This window comes from Aquarana catesbeiana, linkage group LG02, assembly GCF_042186555.1.
Source record: "Aquarana catesbeiana isolate 2022-GZ linkage group LG02, ASM4218655v1, whole genome shotgun sequence".
In the NCBI taxonomy this organism is placed as follows: domain Eukaryota; kingdom Metazoa; phylum Chordata; class Amphibia; order Anura; family Ranidae; genus Aquarana; species Aquarana catesbeiana.
The window spans coordinates 336,035,507-336,056,361 of NC_133325.1; the positions used below are offsets into that span (position 1 = coordinate 336,035,507).

Sequence of the window (20,855 nt, forward strand, 5' to 3'; positions counted from 1 at the left end):
GACGTCCTTTTTTTCCCACAAATAGAGCTTTCTTTTGGTGGTATTTAATCACCTCTGCGGTTTTTATTTTTTGCACTATAAACAAAAAAAGAGTGATCATTTTGAAAAAAAAGCAATTTTTTTTACTTTTTGCTATAATAAATATCCCCAAAAAATATATAAAAAACAAATTTCTTCCACAGTTTAGGCCAATATGTATTCTTCTACATATTTTTGGTAAAAAAAAATTCGCAATAAGCGTATATTGATTGGTTTGCACAAAAGTTATAGAAAATAGGGGATAGATTTATGGCATTTTTATTATTTTTTTTTTTTATTAGTAATGGCGGCGATCTGCGATTTTTATCCTGACTGCAACATTGTGGCGGACAGATCGGACACTTTTGACACTATTTTGGGACCATTGGCATTTATACAGCGATCAGTGCTATAAAAAAACACTGATTACTTTGTAAATGTCACTGGCAGGGAAGGGGTTCACCACTGGGGGGGGGGGCGATGAAGGGGTTGAGTGTGTCCTAGGAAGTGATTCTAACTGTGGGGGGGGAGGGGCTACCTAGGACATGACAGCGATCACTGCTCCCAATCACTGGGAGCAGTAGATCCCTGTCATGTTGCTAGGCAGAACAGGGAAATGCCTTGTTTGCATCTCCTTGTTGTGCCTCTCCGTGCCATGATCGCGGGCCACCAGCGGACATCAAATATACAGCACTCCCAAAATGCCCTGCCCATTGCAATGAAAAGCGCTTCAGCAACGGCGCAACACGGATGTTTTAAACCCTTTCTTCGGCCGCTAGCGGAGGTTAAAAGCGACCCGCTAGTGGCCAAAAAGCGCCGCTAAAACTAGCCGCGATACTGATAACACCGATCGCTTTCATTGTGAAAGTAGCCTTAGGGCTTGCTCACACTGCCCACTTGGTAAATGTTCCAAAATACCTTTTGATGTAGCTACAGCTGTTAAATAGATCAAAGAAATGTTGTTTATAGAAATCAATTAGTATACTATATCAAAGCCTTTTTTAATAATCTTGTATGTTGATAATTATGAAGCAAAAAAAGCTGCCTACAAGGCTCCTATCACACTTTTGCGACTTGGGATCTGACTTGTGAGACCCCAATTTTTTTCTACGAGAGCCGTCCCCACTGGCACAACAGAAGTCGCTGCGACTTCAGAAAAGGTTCCTCCACTACTTTGGTCCAACTTTTGATGCGACTTTGGTCCAGAGAATGTAAAGTCACCCCCAAAAGTTGCATCAAAGTCGAGCTCACGCTGGGAATCATGCGACTTTAGAGACACCCTAATGTAAAAGGGTCCTAAGACAAACATTATACCAAATAATACAACACAGAAACGACTTCATATATTATTCTTCTTTATTAAGCTTTTTGTAATTTTTTTTTTTTAAAAGGTAAAGTGGATAGATTACTAGCATGTGCCCATCATGAAGTCTCTTATGTACAGTGGCAGAATGACAGATACACTTTTAAATACTAGCATAGTTACTGAAAACTATTTGCACAAATATTCCCTTACTACCTTTACATGCTGTCATGATCCCTACTGAAAAAGCCCGACACAGACTGCCCAGCAATGCGTTTCAAGCTCTCAGCAGTGAAATAATAATAGACACTGTGCCGTACTGAGAAACCTTTCAGCACAGGCAGAGATATGAGATTAAAATGAACCGACCAAGTGATATCTTTGCTAGAAACAGCATGGTTAAAGCACAGACTGTTATAAAACTCACAACAGAAACAAAAAAAAATAAAACGTACTTTGGTATTATTGTGTATTCTTTTAGAACATCAGGGAGGACAAAAAGAATTAATGAACCTAAAAAATAACTAATATAACATTTAAGGACTGTAAACACCCTCCTTGGATTATGTATAAAACCCCTGCACCTCTATTTCCCTGCTGCTGATAACCATTATTCTATTGTTGAGGAACTAATTGTTTCTGAGATCACACATCATGCATAGGACTAGCTCGACAGGGGTTCTAACCTTTCTCCGCTATATTCATAACAAAGTTTTTGCTGGTATTAAACCCAAAATTTTAAAATGTAATACATTCCAGCTTATCAACCCTGTGGTGGCTGCATCATTTTTTTCCTCACATCCAATTCGCATGACATTCTAGAGTTTAAAGTAGGACTGGAGGCAAAACTTTAAAAAAAGTTTTTGATTTGATTGAGTAGAGAGGGATTAGAAGACCTGTCAGTTTTTATTGCTGTCTGTGCCCCTGTTAGGGAGATTCACCCTCTATATTTGTCCGGTTTACCATGATCAAAAAATCCCACATTTTAGGTTGTCCCCAGAACAGGAAAAGGAGTGAAATATTCCAATGGGGACACTAGTTCTGTTGACCCTGGTGATTTTGGAAGGATATTCTGGTTGGGGTTTGGAACAGGGTGTGAAGGGAAATCTTCCCAATGGGATAGAGATAGCAAAAAACCTGACAGAGGTTATAATCCTCCCTTACTCTATCCAAAATAAAAAAAAAGATTTTGTATTTAGTTCTACTTTAAGCCATAGTGATTTCCTTAGGTCACATATGGCCCAAAATAATACAACCAGTAGATCAGGCTACTATTTGCACGATAATATAGTTCTTACAAGCTTAGGTATAGGTGATCATCACTAGAAACAAACTTAAATTAAAAAGTAGTCCAGGGGTATAAGTCACACTACCCCATTTTGTGTACATAACCACATTCTACTAGGTCTTGTAAAGAAGAAATTGTTCTATTTTGTGTCCATTTATTCTAATATGTGGACTAAAGTGTCAAAATAAGGATGTTTGAGGCTCAGCATGCTGTAGGTGCTCAAACCTATTCTTCTGGAGAAAACCAGAGCTGCCAGTTCATTTAACAGATTACATTTTTTTTTAAGTTATTTGTGAACAAAGCCATAGGACGTACATGGAGCCCAATTCAGCCGGTTTAGCATAGTTTGGCCAAATTTTGATCTATCTGTGGGCAGGGAGATTGTACAGAAGTTGATCTACTGATCAGCTTCTGTACAACCCTCCTGAAAGATTTGTACAGAAGTCGATTTACGGATCAGCTTTTGTACAACCCTCCTGACAAATTTTTCCCACTCGACCAGTGCCACCGGTTATAGCCAGCAGCACTGATCAGTACTCAGGACCGCCTGCTCTCTAGCTCCCTTGTTACCTCCTCCCATGCTCGCTTTCAGGACTTCTCCAGAGCCTCTCCCATCCTCTGGAACTCCCTGCCCCGGTATATCCGATCAGCCCCTAAACTGTCCACCTTTAGGAGATCCCCGAAAACTCACTTTTTTAGGGAAGCCTATCCCACACCCACCTAACAACTGTCCCCGAGCCACCCCCATCAAATAATTCCCTGCATCTATTACCTTTTGTACCACCACCCCCTCCCTTTAGAATGTAAGCTCTACGAGCAGGGCCCTCCTGTCCCTTCTGTATTGAACTGTACTGTAATTGTGCTGTCCCCCCTCTACATTGTAAAGCGCTGCATAAACTGTTGGCACTATTTAAATCATGAATAATAATAATAATATTATGATGCCGGAGAAGTCTCTCCACTGTCACAATACAATAGCTCAGTGGGGAGGATTCCCCCATCCACGCATTTGGAATCGGGTTATTTTATTTTCATTCAACCCATCTATGATCTGTCTATGTCTGATAAGTTATTCTCACTAGATCTCTGCATACTTCAGTTTACACACTATTCAGTCTTCTGGCCATCAAAATACATAAGGATTTTGGTTTTCCCTAAACAGTTTTAAAGAATCTCCTGTGGCATGGTAAGCCTATAGTCATAGGGGTTCCCCGCAACAATAGTGAATAACTATTTAGCCAATTTCTGACCACTAGATAGCAGTCAGAAGGTTTAGCCCATTTGTTGTCCAGATTCACCTACTGGTTTGATGGGTTATACCCCTTTTAAATTAATCCAGCAAGCATCTGGATTTGATGAGAAATCCTTGTCTCAGTAACATTTGCCCTATCTGGTATACAGTAGAAGTTATATTCCTGCGTTCACTGTGTTTATAAATTTGACATTTTAAAAAGACAAGCCATTGATTTTATCAGAGTCATCATTATTTCAATCCTGTATTAGAAGACCAGCTGCACTCATTCCTTGCCACACATATTTACTACCCTGGAAATTGAAATTTTAGACTTTGATCCTCATTTGTAAACACCAACATTTGTTGTTGCCCTATGAAATGAATGAATGCCCTACAAAACAAACTATTATTGATGAATTATTAAAATCAGCTATATTCTTCCTTTTTAATATACCCTCATTTTTTTACTTCTTCTAACAATTGATACCCGGCAGTCCTTCTGAACTACACTTTTTTTTTTTCAATTTGGAAAGAGTAACTTCTGGTCCTTTCCTGTCAAAACAGGAAATGAGAGAAAATCCCTCCAAAGTGTGGGAATTCCTGGTTGTCACCAGAACTAGTGTCCCCTCTATTTCTGTTCTGGTGACAACCCAAAATTTGTGATTTTCTTTCAGTTTAGGTGATGAAAGGTAAACATGACAAACAGAGAGGGTGAATCTCCATAACAGGGAAACAGACAGCATTAAAAACCTGACTATATCCAAAACTTAAAATATAAAAAAAAAAATATTTAGATACACCTTTTCAGAAAAATGTGTAACAGAAGTTTTCCCTCACGTAGAAGTTTATAGGTGCAAATAAATGTAATATATAATCAGTTTTTTGCTAGCACCTATAAACTAATACTGGTGTTAGGGTTGCCACCTGTCCAGGATTCACCCGGACAGTCCGAGTTTTGAATTATGTGTCCTGGTTTCAGTCCGCCTGAAACCTGGACACATTATTCAGACTGGGCTGTTGCTCCCCAAGTAACCAAGATAAACCACTCACAAATATGTTACCGTCCGGGAGCTGCGGGCGGCTGTCCAAGGGCAGGTTTGACATCACTGAAGGTGTTGTTGCATTACTACTCTCCTTGGGGCACCCAAAAATGTCCCAGGTCTTTTATAATCCCATGGTGTTTACTGCAAAAAAATAAAATAAAAAATGTGCTACTAAAGTGTTCAGCTTTGACTTGAAGAAAAGGTGGCAACCCTAACTGGTGTAGACCAGACATTGCAAATAGTGACTACATCAGCTTTGTGCATAACATAATGATATCCATGCTGTGCACTATGCACAAGCTGAACAACATGATTAGTTTACTTGAGCTCAATCAGTCTGTGCTTTATGTAGCTTTTCTAGTATTGAAATAAATCACCCTGGTATTAGGAACACGGTTGGTAAAAAAAAAACTGTCCTTAACTTTGGACCTCATAGAAGTTAAGGAAACACCATACCAAATTGCAGTGATCCAATGGCAGGATCCCTTTAAACCAGTAATGATTAATTATGAATATTTTAAGTAATGATAAAGTACCTGCATAATACTGTGTTATTCTGTATGTGCAAAGAGACATATATATAAATTTATATATATATTTACATGACAAAACAACATAAAAATACCCAATATATTACATTTGTCGATTTTATAAAGAAAGAATGCATTCTGCAAGTGATCTTTTTATACAAGGCCTTGTCACAATAGCATGTTGTGTACAATGCATAAAACAGTTACAGTTTTGTTGTACCTATCACATCTATGCAATGTCATTAAAAATATGTTCGCTTCTCATTTTAACTCTTCTTAGAAAAATGCAAAGAGATGCATTATTTCCAATCGGTCTGCATTCAGTTGTCCTTAAACGTTATGGTATTTTTATGAGCTGTTGCAATTGAAGAGACAACCAAAGTGCAGCAATATCTGTAGATCAGGGACAGCTGCTTTAAGATGAAATAGTTGTTGCCTATTGTGTATCCCCTTTAATATATACTACTGTGTATATTATGCAGCCTAAAAAGCACACAATAATCTACTGGTAATCTATACTGTGTGTATATTCCATATATATATCGATATATAGATATCTATATAGATATCTATATAGATATACATATATGTGTGTGTGTGTGTGTGTATGTATATATATATATATATATATATATATATATATATACAGTATAGGTTACCAGAGATTGAAAGCCTTATAATTTTTAATGACTTAAATCTACTAGTCTACAGTGATTCCAGTTTATTGTTGGAAAACAATACAGGAAAGTACAGAAGATAAATATATATATATCTATGCATATCGATATATATTATATATAGTGTCTGTAACTGTGCTTGATGACAACAGTGATCCACAGACCAGCATGCGTCACACAGCAGGGCAGTGCAGCACTGAAAGGGATAACCACATTTTAATACAGGTTCACTACTTGAGTCCTTTAGGTGTACATAGGCTCAGCCTGAAATTAGACCTATTTAGTAAATAACCTTCTGCTCTGTACAGTTGCAGTTAGTGAAATGGGATTTCCATTAGCCTGTTCAACAATATATACAGTACTGAGTACTGTATGCATATTTTTTCATACTTTGGCAGTTTTTGAACCAATGTGTAAAGATTTTGCATTTTTCCATTCATTAAAATGGATTCAAAGCACATAAACCAGCTTGTGCACATTTTAAAACTGATAAAATGATTATCATGGCGAACCAAGTGCAGACAGAAAGCAGTTGTGTTCATTCAGTTTTCTAGATGTGCCCACGAAGTACAATCCATTATATAACATACTGTACATATTACAAAATGTACATGTTAAAATACCTTAATGCCACTCCACCCTTTCAAAAGAAATATTCTTCCATACAAGAGTGAACCTTTCAAATACCATATTTGTAATGTCACCCTATTCAGTGGCAATTGAGAATATTTATAGCCAAGACCAGACTAACATTTAAGGTTTCCCTACTAACCTAACAGGCCAACTGCTCAACACAGCCCAAGCTGCCACTGTAAGCTGAAATGCGTCATGGTCGGTGGGCATGTTACAAAATAATATGTTGGGAATTGCGAAAAAGCCATGAAAGGTACACTATAACCAAATAAAAAAAAAGCTTTGGACAATTGGCAACATTATCAAAATAATTCATTTTAAGAAAGAAGTCAGATAAAAATGTGAAAAAAAAATCACAATTTTTTAAAACTATTCCATCGTTTGTTTTAGTCCTCTGGCAGTGAAATGTCCATGTCATAGCAGAAGCATCATACTAGTGTTTCAGGTAAGGTGTCCGTGTTATCGGCTGACAGAAGTTCCCATATCTGCCATCTTTCTCTCTGCCACTCCTGCCAATCAGGATCTGTCAAGTTTTTACTGTTTTGGCTGTTGGTTGGGGTTTTTAGAGAAGTGTGTCTAGTCTGAAAAGGTTGTTCACCAGATGGAGTCCTTCCTAAAGATGCCCCAACAACTGTTTCAGACCTTGGTGGCCTCAATACTGGTTGCTCTGCTGAATACACTGGGGATCGGTGAGGCTGAGTTGCAGCTTGTTTTGTTGAACCGGGGTAGGGTGGAGGGAGCCTTGCTTCATTTCTATTGATGTCAGAATGCCGCAAGTTCAGAGGAGGTGGCCTGTTTGGAGGGCATGTTACCTTTGCACTGTCCTCCGTTACATCTTCTGTACTATTTGAGGGCAAGTGTTGCTCACATCTTGTCTTGTGTTCAAGATTTCGTTTAGCTGAATCTGTTTGCGGAGTACTGCAAATACGTGTCACTGAGTTGTGAAGTCTAAACTCTGGAATGGTAGTTGATGTGTGTATCCTTCGTATGTTTGGCTTGCCATTGTCCACTTCAGCTGATGAATTTTTACACAAAGACCAGTTTTGTGCCAGATTACCCTGGGAAAGAGAAAACGGTCCTTGGTGCAAGGAACTACTTTCATAGATATTCCCATATGAACCTATGAGGAAAATTAAATATAATTAGTTAAAGCAGTTAAAGGAGAGAACATATCCAAGATCAATTAAAGAGAAAACATCAATATGTACACTAAAGAATTTTTTTTTTTTAATTTTGGATAGAGTAAGACAATTTGTCCTCTGTGTCCCATTGTGTAGATTTCTCTTCACTTCCTGTCCCATAGCCAAACATGAAGTGAAAGGAAATCCCTGAAAATAAGGGGAATTCCTTGGGGTCCCCCAGGTCACCAAAACTAGTGTCCCCATTGGAAGGTTTCCACTCTCTTACTTTTTCTGGGGACAACCCAACATTTGGGATTTTCTTTTACTTTCCCTTTCAATGATAATGGTGAACAGGACAACATAGAGAGGGTGAATTGCCTTAATGGGGACACAGACAGCAATTAAAACTGACATGTGCTTTAATCCCTCTCCACTCTATCCAAAACTGAAAAGAAAAGTTTTGCCTTTAGTTATATTTTAAAATAAAAAATATAACAAAGGAGCATTTACTGTTTTTCCCTTACTTTGGCAATCTGTGCCCTCGTTGCTGAACAAGTAACTCACCTTTCAAGTTCTGCTTACTTAGCACTTGAGGTGGGGCGGATTGTGAGTACCACAAGAAAAAGGAGCAACAGTGCTCCTTTGTCATTTATTAACCATATTAACCAATTCAATGCAACCTGGATTTAACATTGCATCTCAATATTCTCAAATCTTATAACAATGGCCTCATGGCAACAGATGCTTTTGAGCATCCATTGTAAATCCTGGGTGTTTGTTTGCACCTAGGAGAGACAGTTGAAGCATTCAAGAGAGATAGCTGAAGCATATAGTAGAAAATAGGAATGAATGGCTGTATGCGGATTTATGCTGTGCTTGTATAAACATGCACATAATTCCCTGAATGTACAAAAGCTGCGTTTTATTTTTTATTTAAATATAGTTACTTATATAGCGCCATCAATTTACACAATGCTTTATTTAGGGATTAATGCCCATTTGAAAGCTTATGCAAGCATGGTGTATGTCGACATACAGCTAGTGTATAGCCATTCATTACTATGAGCAGCTGTACGCTGTAGCTATCCCATGCATGGAATTACGCAATTTACATTGGATGCACAAAAGCATCCATGTGCATAAAGCCTAAATGTGTGTTCATGTATATTCACATTGAAGCCAATTTATATAAAAAGAAAAGATAAAATTGTGCTGCTTCCAGCAAATACAACTTGTACTGGCATTCATAAATGCAATGAGAGGAAGGCAATAAGGACAGCAAAATACAATAAAACAACTGGTGCATTATGACATTTGAAAATATATTATTAAAATCTATTAGACTGTAAGCTCTTATGAGCAGGGCCCTGACAAACTTCTTGTATTTTATGTATTGTAAATGTATTGCCTCTCTTTATATTGTGAAGTGCTGTGCAAACTGTTGGCACTATATTCATCCTGTATAATAATAATAATACATCGGATTATAAGCATACCAAGTGCAAATACTAAACACAGCAGGTATACAGTATATGCACCAGAAAATTGGTAAGATGTCAGCAGTAACAATGGGTAGCTATGGCTTCCCTTAGGTTTAGGTAACATATAGTGATATGTTAGCGCAATGTATAGACAATTCAGCCTGAGAATGAAACTCTCCTACACAATGCAAGACACAGATAACCGTGCCTGCTTTGAAGTCAAACTGTGTCATCTTATTACAAAGTCTGGCATGAGCACTTTTAGCCGGTTTAAAGCTAGATTACAGTGTTGTGTCCTCTCACTAACAGTTTGGTCACAGCAATTCGGTCTGCCTTCTCAACCCCCCCCCCGTGACATTGTATATTACTGAGCCCAAAGGTTGTGGGGGACTGGATTAAAAGGTGAAGGTTAGTATGGCCCAGTACACTTAAACTGGGTCCGTTCATTCCAGATAAATTATTAAAATGAGTGCACTCTATAAATGGTTAAGGCTCGATTCACACAGGGGCAACACGACTTCAGCGCGACTTTGCAAGGCGACTTCAACGCGACTTCAGCGCGACTTTAAACAATTTACAACGCAACTTCAAGTCGCCTCCAGGACAGGCGACTTTGGCTGTGGCCAATCACAGAATAATCAGCTCTCTGGGAGGGAGGGGTTTGCCTGGGCAAACTAATTTTTTTAACTGTAAAGTCGCTTCAATATAGATGGAGATCCGACTTGGAGGCAACTTTCATTGAACTCTATGGGTACAGGTCGCCTAGAAGTCGGATCCAAGTAGTACAAGTAGTACGCTCTGAAGTCGGAGCGACTTCAGTATTGTCAATTAAGACGCTCTCATTCACTGTAATGCAAATCTCACAGTAAAGCGACTTGGGGAGACTTGAGGGCTTACAAGTCGGATCCCAAGTCGTCCTAGTGTGAACCGACCCTTAAGGTGGCCAAAATACTGATTGATAAACCTTGTCAAGTGAGATGAGGCAATCACCAGCAAAAAAAAAGGCAAATTTGATAACTATTCACTATGCCTATTTAGGATAATTTTTTGTTGTGCCAAAATACGAATGCAATTAATAAATGGAAATGACAGCATACCCTACCTGTCATTCCTTGGTCTTTACAAGCGGATTTTAGTGTGGAATGCCATGCACCCCATATGTCGAAGTGCTCCTGTGGAGATTCTGAAACAAAAAAAATGATATTATGTATTGTACATTCACAAAAATAAAGCAAACAAACACAAAAAGCCAAGAAAAAATATACCTCAAAGAGAAGCATGTCAGCTGTAAGGCCCAAGGAGGAAACAAGAGGAGAAAGTTGAAGGTTGATATGAAAGAAAGACTGTATGTGTAGTTGTTCTAATAAAAAGGAAAGAAGGAGATGGATAGTTGAGGTGATGCAGAAAGAGAAGACAGAAGGAATTCCGTACCCAGGACCGGATTTCTATCGCTGGAGCCTGTAGGCACATGGCCATTGGGACTCAAAGCAATTCCCCTCTACTAGGATCACCCATTTTATATAGAAAAGCAGAGCCCTGTTCAAGGAATATCTTCAAAGAACAATCAGGACTAGTGTTACTACAATGAAATCACCTCCCGGCTACCTGGAAGAAGTTTCCAGACCCCTTCACAGTGTTCACGCTGTCAATCTGCAGCCTCACACTGCTGAGTGGCCACTATCCAGAATTTTACAACACCACTGACAGCTCTCTCCAGTCTGACACCAGCGGTTTCTCTTCCATAGCAATCCCTGTACAACTTTAGGTTGGATCTGTGTTCCTCCCACCACCCTGTAAGATTTCATTGAAGTGACACTTCTCCTGTTCGCAGTTTGAGGATATTCCTTGTGACAGGCTCTGCTTTTGGCTTTTGGCTCTTTCCTGGTCACATTACAGCCCCGGGCTGTGAGACAACCTCGCTCCTTAAATTTGGGCATGCTATTCTTTTGTTTGCTTCAGAGCACTGCTTTTGCTAATAACTGTATTATCTCTTACACAGAACACTTTCTTGTTTTACTGATGCTGACCTGGTTTAGAGCATTGTGACAATATATTATTAAACTATGTGAGATGGTTGAGAAACAGGAAAAATCCATGGCCTACTATATGCAGATGCCTACTGTGTCTAACGGTAAATCCGGCCCTGTTTGTACCCATTGCCTAGCCACACCTAGGGAATCACCCATCTTTTAACAAAACAACACATATCTCTTTGGTGGCATGAGTATATCTCAGCAGCTTTCACAGACTGGTTCTTTTAAGGCCGGAAAAAATTCTAGCAAAGATGGTCATTATTACCTTGACTAACAATGGTAATTATTAAATCATCAATTAAAAGAATAATTTATTTTGCATTTAAACCAGTCTTTTTTAACCTCCATGAACATGGAGGAACCTTTGAAATAACTTTAAGGTCTCAGGGAGCCCCTGCCAATAATTGCTATAATACAGTACAGTACAGTAGCATAGCAGTTAGTGGGTAGAATGTTCCCTTCATAGGTGGTTAATGGGAAGAATATCCCTCTTACATATAGCCATAAAGATCATTGGTTCCAGTGGTTACTTATTTGAGAGCCAGAAGTTGTTCATTGCTCAAGGAACCGCTATCAACCTCTGAAGGAACCCTGGGGTTCAACAGAACCCTGATTGACTATCTTTAGGTAACCTAGATTGCACAGAACAGTATGTATTTTGATGCTGCTGTCAAAGGAGAACTGTAGACAGAAATGTTCATTGCTATGTGCATAATTCCTGCTATATGGCATCCTATGTGTCTACGTGGTACAATGCAAATGTCAACATTTTCTATATGGCACCATTGATATTTCAAAAAAACTTACAGTCATAATGGAACAAGCCATAATAAATAAATATGGACTAAAAAGGGAATTTATAAAGTATTTTCAGTGAGAATACATGGTATCATTTACATGAAAGACTCTTTGATAAGACTCACATTTTATATACTTTCTTTACCCCCATTGTATGATTACAGTGTGTACACATATATATATATATATATGTTGAGTCTCCCTCTAGTGGCCATCTGTGTGACCGGGCCGTGTCTTCAATATTTCTGCAGGTTACTGCTGAGATTACACGTTATGCCACATCGAGTCTGTGTTGTTTTAATTAAAAAAGATACACTACACAAACAGACATATATTGAGAAAATGCGCACTATTTCATGCTGCTGAGTGATTGAATTTCTAGATTTCAACATGTTGGAGTCAATGGTGTTTGAAAAAAAAGCAAAAAACTCAGCAAGACAGGAAAACCACCACAGACTATAAATTGCATAAATCGCATAAATTGCATAAATATAAAAGAACCCCTATCTTTAGGCCTAATGCCTTTAAGGAGCAAAAATTCTTAGTTTAGTTTATGAAATCAGTGTGATCCAAAATATCACTGGTTTAAAAAAAGTAATAGTCAGGGGCCCACCAGAATGACCGTTGTCCCAATTTGTTCTTAAAATAAACTTGTTACAAACCTGGCCATTAAGAATTAAGCATATAGGGAAAAACTGTGAAGGGGAGGTTATCTCCATTAAAAACTGCAAAAACCTTTAGTAGATTCAGAGACAAAAAATCTCAACTTTTCATGCAAGAGCTGGCTATGCCTTTTCTGAACTCCTGGGCCTCCCTATGGTAAGCAAAATGACCCACCATATCAAAGAACCAAATAGTAGGGTCAACTTCCACAGGAGCAGCTGACATTGTCATATAACTTCAGATGCCTGTAACTATGGATTAGTTTAATATGTGTTTTTTTACCAAAGTAAATCTCTGCTAATGCATTTTTTATCATTTGCTCAGTTTAAATGGCCCAGATTTTAAACAAGTTTACTTTAATGTAGTCTTCTTGCTTTTAGGCAAGATGAAAATTCCTCACTCATTTATAATATGATATTAAAATTGTTCAATTTGGGCTCATTTTCATATGCATTATACAGTATATAAAATATAGATTATCCTAATTCATTCCCCTACCTTACTTTCTTAGAAAACTTTAAAACATTTTCGTCTTGAAATGAAAGATATAACTAGAAAATAATACCTTTTGAACACCACTGCGCTGGAGCACTTTCCTTTGTCTTGGATAGTAAATGGCTAACCAACGTCTGATGTTCTGCAGCCTTCAGGACCTTCTCAGAGTTATTTTCTTGTCTTGCAGTAACTGAGCGTTCAGACAATATGGGTGAATTATTGTCATATGGGGACACATCACCACTGGAGGCTTTATTTGAGTCTGTAGAGGAGTGTCTTCCTTCAATGGAGAAAGAGCCTTCTGATCTTACCAATTCGGGGCTTCTAGCAAAAATTGATACAAACATAAATGTTATTAAATTTTTAGATTATTTGAAAACAAGCCATAATTATCTATCTATCTATCTATCTATCTATCTATCTATCTATCTATCTATCTATCTATCTATCTATCTATCTATCTATCTATCTCTCTCTCTCTCTCTCTCTCTATCTATCTCTCTATCTATCTATCTATCTATCTATCTATCTATCTATCTATCTATCTATCTATCTATCTATCTAGTAATTTTGGGGCATTTTTAATTCCTGTGCAGTGGCTGATCATAGCCAGCAGCATTATCTGAAGCATCCTAATGCAGTGCAAACCTGTGCAGAGGTCTCAGTGGTGGGGACTCGGCTGGAAAGGCCAAGATCATTTATTTTTCTTTTGATCTCTGTCTTTTTTGCCTGGAGGAGAAATGTGGGGTCTTACAGACCCCACATCTCTCCATATAGAGACTATTTCTATTACAAGGGATGTTTACATTCCTTGTAATAGAAATAAAAGTGTTCAAAAAAATATTTTTTTTTAAAGGGAAAGTGTAAAAATAAAAAAAAATCAAATAAAATAAACAATTAAAAAAAAGCGCCCCCCCAGGAGTAATAATTCTAGCCCAAGACCTCCTCTGTAACTCTAAACAGGTAACCTGTAAAAATGTTTAAAGCGTCTCCTATGGAGATTTTTAAGTACCAAGGTTTGGCGCCATTCCACGAGTGTGCACAATTTTAAAGCGCGACATGTTAGGTATCTATTTACTCTGCGTAACATCATCTTTCTAATTATACAAACAAATTGGGCTAACTTTACTGTTTTTTTTTTTTTTTTATTCATGCAACAGCTTAAAAAAAAACGCATTTGAAAAATTGCTGCGCAAATACCGTGTGACATAAAAAATGGCAACAGCCGCCATTTTATTCCCTAGGGTCTCTGCTAAAAAAAAAAAAAAAAACATATATAATGTTTGGGGGTTCTGAGTGAATTTCTAGAAAAAAATTAAAATATGATTTTTATATATAGGAGCAAAGTGTCAGAATTGGCCCGGATAGGATGTGGTTAATGTGGTTATTGACCTTATGGTATTATTATATAGTTATTGACCTAAGTCTGTTATTTTTTTGCTTTACAAAATGAGTTTGTGTGTACAGGTAGCTACAAATAATGGGTATTATTTGAAAAATAATAAGATAATTGAAAAATATCAACAAGTCTGTAATGTTGGGTTCATACATAATGCTGTTTTGAAACTTTTTTAGAGTACCAAAATTGGGATTCATCATGCATGTTTAGAACAAAGCAACCTCTACTTATCCTGTGTATGCCTACACAGTAGATGTTTAATAATTAATACATGTGTGTGGGATGGCTTTGGGGCTTTATTCACAGAAGAGTTTTCCTTGGCATGCATGTTAAAAGACAGAAGCTTAAAAAAACTTTTCTGACTTTAATTTTATGTTTTAGGCCCACAGCCTCCGGATTGAACAATAAAGTAATGACAACACCCTGATAGGTCATCACCTCTGTTCACTTGTCTCCTTCAGTCAGCATGTTGGCACCTGTGTATGCCTATTGCTGCCGTAACAAGGATGATAGTAGGTTGATATCAGGACAGACCTATACCTGTGCTATTTGTATGTAAAAATATATTTAATTTTAAAGGAATACTCAGATTTTTTTTTTAAATCTTCATTTAACTTTAACCACACACTGCCCTAACCTTGTAAATATTTAATACGTTGCACATTGGCACAGATACAGTGGAAAACATGCTGCTGCAGTTATGCCTAAATGTGTTTGCACAGTGAAGTGTGACTCAAACACCTTGACCCCGAAAGGATCTAGCAAATGCACATCACAAAGACAAATGCAATATAAACACTATGAGCAGGCAACTGTAATTCAAGATGATACTCACACATCACAAAGCACAATACAAACATTATCAATGCAGCTGTGTTTATTATACTTTTTCATGTGCCTGATAACTGCAAAACAAACACTCCGAGTCCATTATGTATGTGTTTTTTATAACTTTTTTTTTTAATCAGGTTAATTCAATACCCACAGCTAGCCACTAGGGGTCAGGAAAGAGCCTCATTTTAGTTTTCAAGCCTTAGAAATTCAGTGTTCATTATAATAATTTCAGTGTCCTGAATATGAACTGCGTAGTTGCCTGTCTGTACCAAATGCCCACGCTAAAATAGGTTCTGTTTATGAACATACTGAGGCTCATGTACAAAATCAGCCCAAAAGACAAACACTTGTCCTCCACAGTAACCGATAAGCAACAGGCAAAAGGAATATATTTTGTTAATTTGAGAAAATACGGTGTGAGTATAGTGTAGCAATTTACCTATTAAGACAGCATTAATATCGCAAAAAAAAAAAAAATAAAATAAACAATTTAAAAAAGCTGTACGCTGGTCAGCAGGAAGTGAAACATTATTAAACTATTCATTTAATTACAATTGTGAAAGATAAACCCTGCTTTACAGAGAGGTGCGTTGCACAATGTTATTGGAACTGGAGAAAAGAGGAATCATGGTCCGCAATCACTGCTAATTGCTTTCAGAATATGAAGTGGAATGCAGCAAACTAAAAACAGCTGATAAGTGTTTGAGGACATGGGCTGCACGCTTCAAGCAAGAAATTAAAGGTATCAGAAGAAGAACATCGGTCTAATAAAAAAGCACCTATATTGGCATATTAAAAATGTATTATAAAAGAAATGAGTAGGGGACAGAAAGCACTTGTTCTTTTCAGTTAGGAATATTGAAGGGTACTTTAAAAGGAAGAAGAAACTGAGGAAACCTATAGTGAGAGAACTATGGGGGGGTTACTTTTGGGGAGGAAGGGGAGTGGGTACCTGGTTTTGACAGGTACCCACTCCCAATTCTGGCTGAGTTCGCCGTGGCAAGCTCAGCCGGAAGTTCGGCCCCCCTCCTCCTTCCCTACAGTTGGCCAAATCAGAGGTCATGCACGGCTTCACTGCTGGTTTCCGTTAGTGGAGATGGCGGCGGCTACACCCCCAAATGAAAAATTGGCTCAGGTGAGGACACCACTGGATTCCTGGTAAGTGTCCTAATATAGGACATATATGTCCTTAGTATTTGTAGCTGCTGACTCATTTTTTTTCTACAGGAGCCTGGAGCTCCTCTTTAAGAATGCCAGTCAATGACAGTTTCTGGTTTCAAGACTTTAATGTCGCGTACACACAAGCAGATTTTTCAACCAGACTGGTCCGACGGTCTAGCCGACGGACTTTGGGCGGACTTCCGACGGACTCTCCCAACTAATGGACTTGCCTACACATGATCACACCAAAGTCCGACGGATTCGTACGTGATTACGTACGACCGGACTAAAATAAGGAAGTTGATAGCCAGTAGCCAATAGCTGCCCTAGCGTCGGTTTTCGTCCGTCGGACTAGCATACAGACGAGCTGACTTTTCGACCGGACTAGAGTCCGTCGGAAAGATTTGAATCATGTTCCAAATCTAAAGTCCGTCAGATTTTCGACCGAAAAAGTTTGCTGCAGGTCCGATGAAGCCCACACACGGTCGAATTGTCCGTCGGACTTGGTCCGTCGGACCAGTCCGGTCGAAAAGTCCGCTTGTGTGTACGCGGCATAAGAGTCACTGACCCGGAAAAAGCATACAGATTAGAGAGTCAGAGTAAAGTGAGAATTTTTTATCCCTATGCTTGATTCAGGTCAGTGCCTCAGGAAATACTAAAGACTTCGAGTCTGCATGACAGCCAGGAAACAAGCTTTTTTCAGTAGAGACCAGCAATGGCAGATTTTTTTTCTTTCACTACAGGTTTTTTCATAAAGGCTCATCATGGATATGTTCCAATCACACTACTTCCTGGATAAAGCAGATAGAGATGGAATATAGGACTGGTGCAGTAATCCCCAGCTGGATTAGTAGGTGATTTATGGTCAAGGAACCATATGTCCCCATCACACCTTGGATCCATTCAATAGCTCAAAGATTTAATAAAGCGATAAACAAGATTTAATTGAAATATTTTGGAGACCTGCAAGACCCCTTCAATACACCCCTGTCCCAAGCCCTGAAAGCCAGCTACTGAGAAGCAGAGTGGCAAATCAGCCCCTGGGACAGAAAATCCAAATAATTTGGGAGGGTACATGGAGAGTCTTACAGGAGCTACAAATTCCAAGTACCATGTCTTCCTGTGCCAGCTGTCCTAATACTGTTGTTTACCAGTGTCCAATCTCAGTGCTGAAGGCAAGTTGCATAACCCTATGCAGGGCTTTTGTGTGTTCCACAAGTTTACGTAAGCATGGCGCATACCTTCATACAGTTAACATTGCAGCTGTAGACATCAAAATGCGCCCGCAATTTATTTGGGATGCATCAAACTGCCTGTGTGCATGAGGCCAAAAGTGCATGCATTAGAACTGATCTCAGGTCTTTATTGCATGCACTGGGGCTGATCTGAAGTGTCAATAAACCCACATCTTCAAACACCGTCGGTATATGCTTTATTACATGCTGTTCGTACTCACTATGCCACTATGGGATTCATTGTATGTATTCTGCAAAAAACCTGGTTGATACTGCTGTTCCCACTGTCCCTCCCTCCTTGTCTGTATTTGAGATTATGCAGACCAGCAGTTGCCACATCTACAGAGCATGCTCTAGTTTCAGTTCCCTTCTAAACTGTTCATTTGCTCCTTTTTCTTATCTGTGTAGGCCACATAACTATAGAATAACACATGTGGGCGCATATACAGGGATAAATCACAGTCCTCTCACTCTCTCCTCCACTAAACAGCTCTACACTATGGGGGTGGAATATTACATGTTGATGGATGGAGGCTTCACCTCCCTGTAATTCTAAGCACATACAAACAATAGACACAGGCTGGAGAGGCGTGAAAACAGGCTATGACTGGCAGAACCTCCTCCTAGTTAGCCCACACTACGTATTTACACAAAAATAATACAGATTTGAGTTCAAATACATATTTGTATGATGATATAAAACATTTATCTAATGTTATTTATTAATAATTCGGAAAACTGTTTTATTTTCGGATGTAACCATCAGTATAGGACTAGAACCTCCCCCTGCCAATGTTTCCCTGCAAACAGGCTGGAAAAGCCTTTTTTAAATCAAAGTGGGTGTAAAGGCTGAAGGTTTACTTACCTTAAAGTGGTTGTGAACCTAGTTACACCACTTTTACCTAGAGATAAGCCTATATTAAGGCTTACCTGTAGGTACTGGAAATATCTCAAAAACCTACACGTTTAGGAGATATTTACCATATACGCTTGCGTCAACATCATCGGCGCATGTGCACCGAAGAAAGGGCACGGTTGAGCCGTTTCTAAAGGGCTCGTGCCGTGACCAGCAGCTCCAGCGCACATGCGTAGGAGTGACGTCATGCGACTCCAACCAGTCACAGAGCCGGAGTCCACGGCCCCGGAAGGAAGAGGGGTGAAGATGGATGTGGCCACCAGCGGGGACATTGTGATGCATACTCGCCCATTATGCTTTTACTTTGCAGGGGGAAAATGAGGAAGTAAAAGCCATCAGCGTTTACTTCCTCTTTAATGTATTCTCTGCATTAAGGTAAAAAACTTTCTCTGTGCTGTTCCCACCCCCCCAGTCCCTCCTTATACTTACCTGAGCCTAATCTCAATCCAGCAATGTACACGGGAGCAGCGGCTCTCTTGGCTCTCTTCATCCTCATTGTCTCAGACACAGCAGCGGAAGCTATTGCCAAGCACAGCTAGTGGGAAGGGAGCAGAGGGTGGGGCTGAGCCATGCTTCCTGCATCTATGGACACACACAGCTGGCTCAGGAGCAAGTCCACACAAGTGCCCCCATAGCAAGCTGATTGCTATGGTGGACAGTCAGCAGGGGGAGGAGCACGGAGCGCTGGTGTGGGATCCGATAAAAGGAAGATCGGGCCTGCTCTGTGCAAAACCATTGCACAGAGCAGGTAAGTATGGCATGTTTTTTATTTTAAAAAAAAATGGCATTTACCATCATTTTAAAATAAATACAGTGCCATCATCCATATACCTAAAGAGAAGGAATAATGTAAATTAAACGGCGTTTAGTATCACTTTAAGTACATGCATTGCAGTTGATTTGCGTTCTAAAGTGCATGCTTTGGGGCATAATCTGAAGTCTGAAATGATTGCATTTGGAATGATCTGAGGTCTGAAGTATGCATGCATTGGGGCTGAACATGCTTTGTGTGTGCACCAGTTGATTAGTTATTGAACTCATAATTGTACTGCTTACGGCACATTAAACAAAGAACGAAATACAACAATTATTGAATTTAACTTGCCAGTAGCAGAACAATTATAAGTGCAAAAATTGAAAACAAACATAGACTGCAACACGCTATATGACTCATGGCACACCAGTTGTCTAGTGTCTGTGAACATGACAGATTGGGGTTGATTTACTAAAACTGAAGAGTGCAAAATCAAGTGCAGCTCTGCACAGAAACCAATCGGCTTCCAGGTTTTTTTGTCAAAGCTTAATTGAATGAGCTAAAGTTAGAGGCAAACTGGCCACCATGAAGAGCTGCACCAGATTTTGCACTCTTCGGTTTTAGTAAATCAACCCCTAGGTTAACTAGGTCTTAACTAAAGCCCCATACACACTATTAGATTTTCTGCAGATTTTTGTCTTCAGATTTACCAAAACCATATAATATGAGGTCAAACCTTAAGAGTTTCAATTTGTATGCAATCAGGCAGGCCCTTGCACTACATGGGTTTGGTAAATCTTAAGACAACAATCTGCAGAAAATCTGATAGTGTGTATGGGGTCTTAACTTAGCACTTTTGCCTAGTAGCACTAGGGTCATTGGTTCAAATCCCAACCACGGCACTACTTACACAGGGTTAGCAAGTTGTGCCTGTGTGGGTTTCCTCTCATACGCCAAAGACATGCTGGTAGGTTAACTGGCTCCTGTCTAAATTGGCCGTAAAATGTGTACTGTGTGTATGAATGAGAGTTATGGACCTTAGATTGTAAGCTCCTTGAGGGCAGGGATTGATGTAAATGTATAATATATGTAAAGCGTTGTGTAAATTGACGGTGCTGTATAAGTACCTGTAGTAAATAAAAACAGCAAAGTTCTCTTATTTGCTCTGTAAGATATGGTCTATATCATTGGAAGTTTTTGATATACCCATTCCGTAGGTGCATAAAATACCTGTTGATC

General features: G+C 39.0%; 1 protein-coding gene across 3 annotated transcripts in view; it reads right to left on the bottom strand.

Annotated features, from left to right (window-relative positions):
• Window positions 1-1,356: 1,356 nt before the first annotated feature.
• ARHGAP6 (Rho GTPase activating protein 6) overlaps window positions 1,357-20,855 on the bottom strand; it is a 368,531-nt gene continuing 349,032 nt past the window's right edge. For 2 of the 3 annotated variants that reach the window (XM_073614845.1, XM_073614846.1), the window contains exons 11-13: window positions 13,388-13,641; window positions 10,431-10,511; window positions 1,357-7,846 (exon numbers count right to left, since the gene is read on the bottom strand). In XM_073614845.1, coding sequence (XP_073470946.1) covers window positions 7,155-7,846; window positions 10,431-10,511; window positions 13,388-13,641 — 1,027 coding nt within the window. In that variant the 3' untranslated portion in view covers window positions 1,357-7,154. Of the gene's footprint in view, window positions 7,847-10,430; window positions 10,512-10,593; window positions 10,614-13,387; window positions 13,642-20,855 lie in introns of all 3 variants that reach the window. The other variant, XM_073614847.1, reaches the window with a different exon arrangement.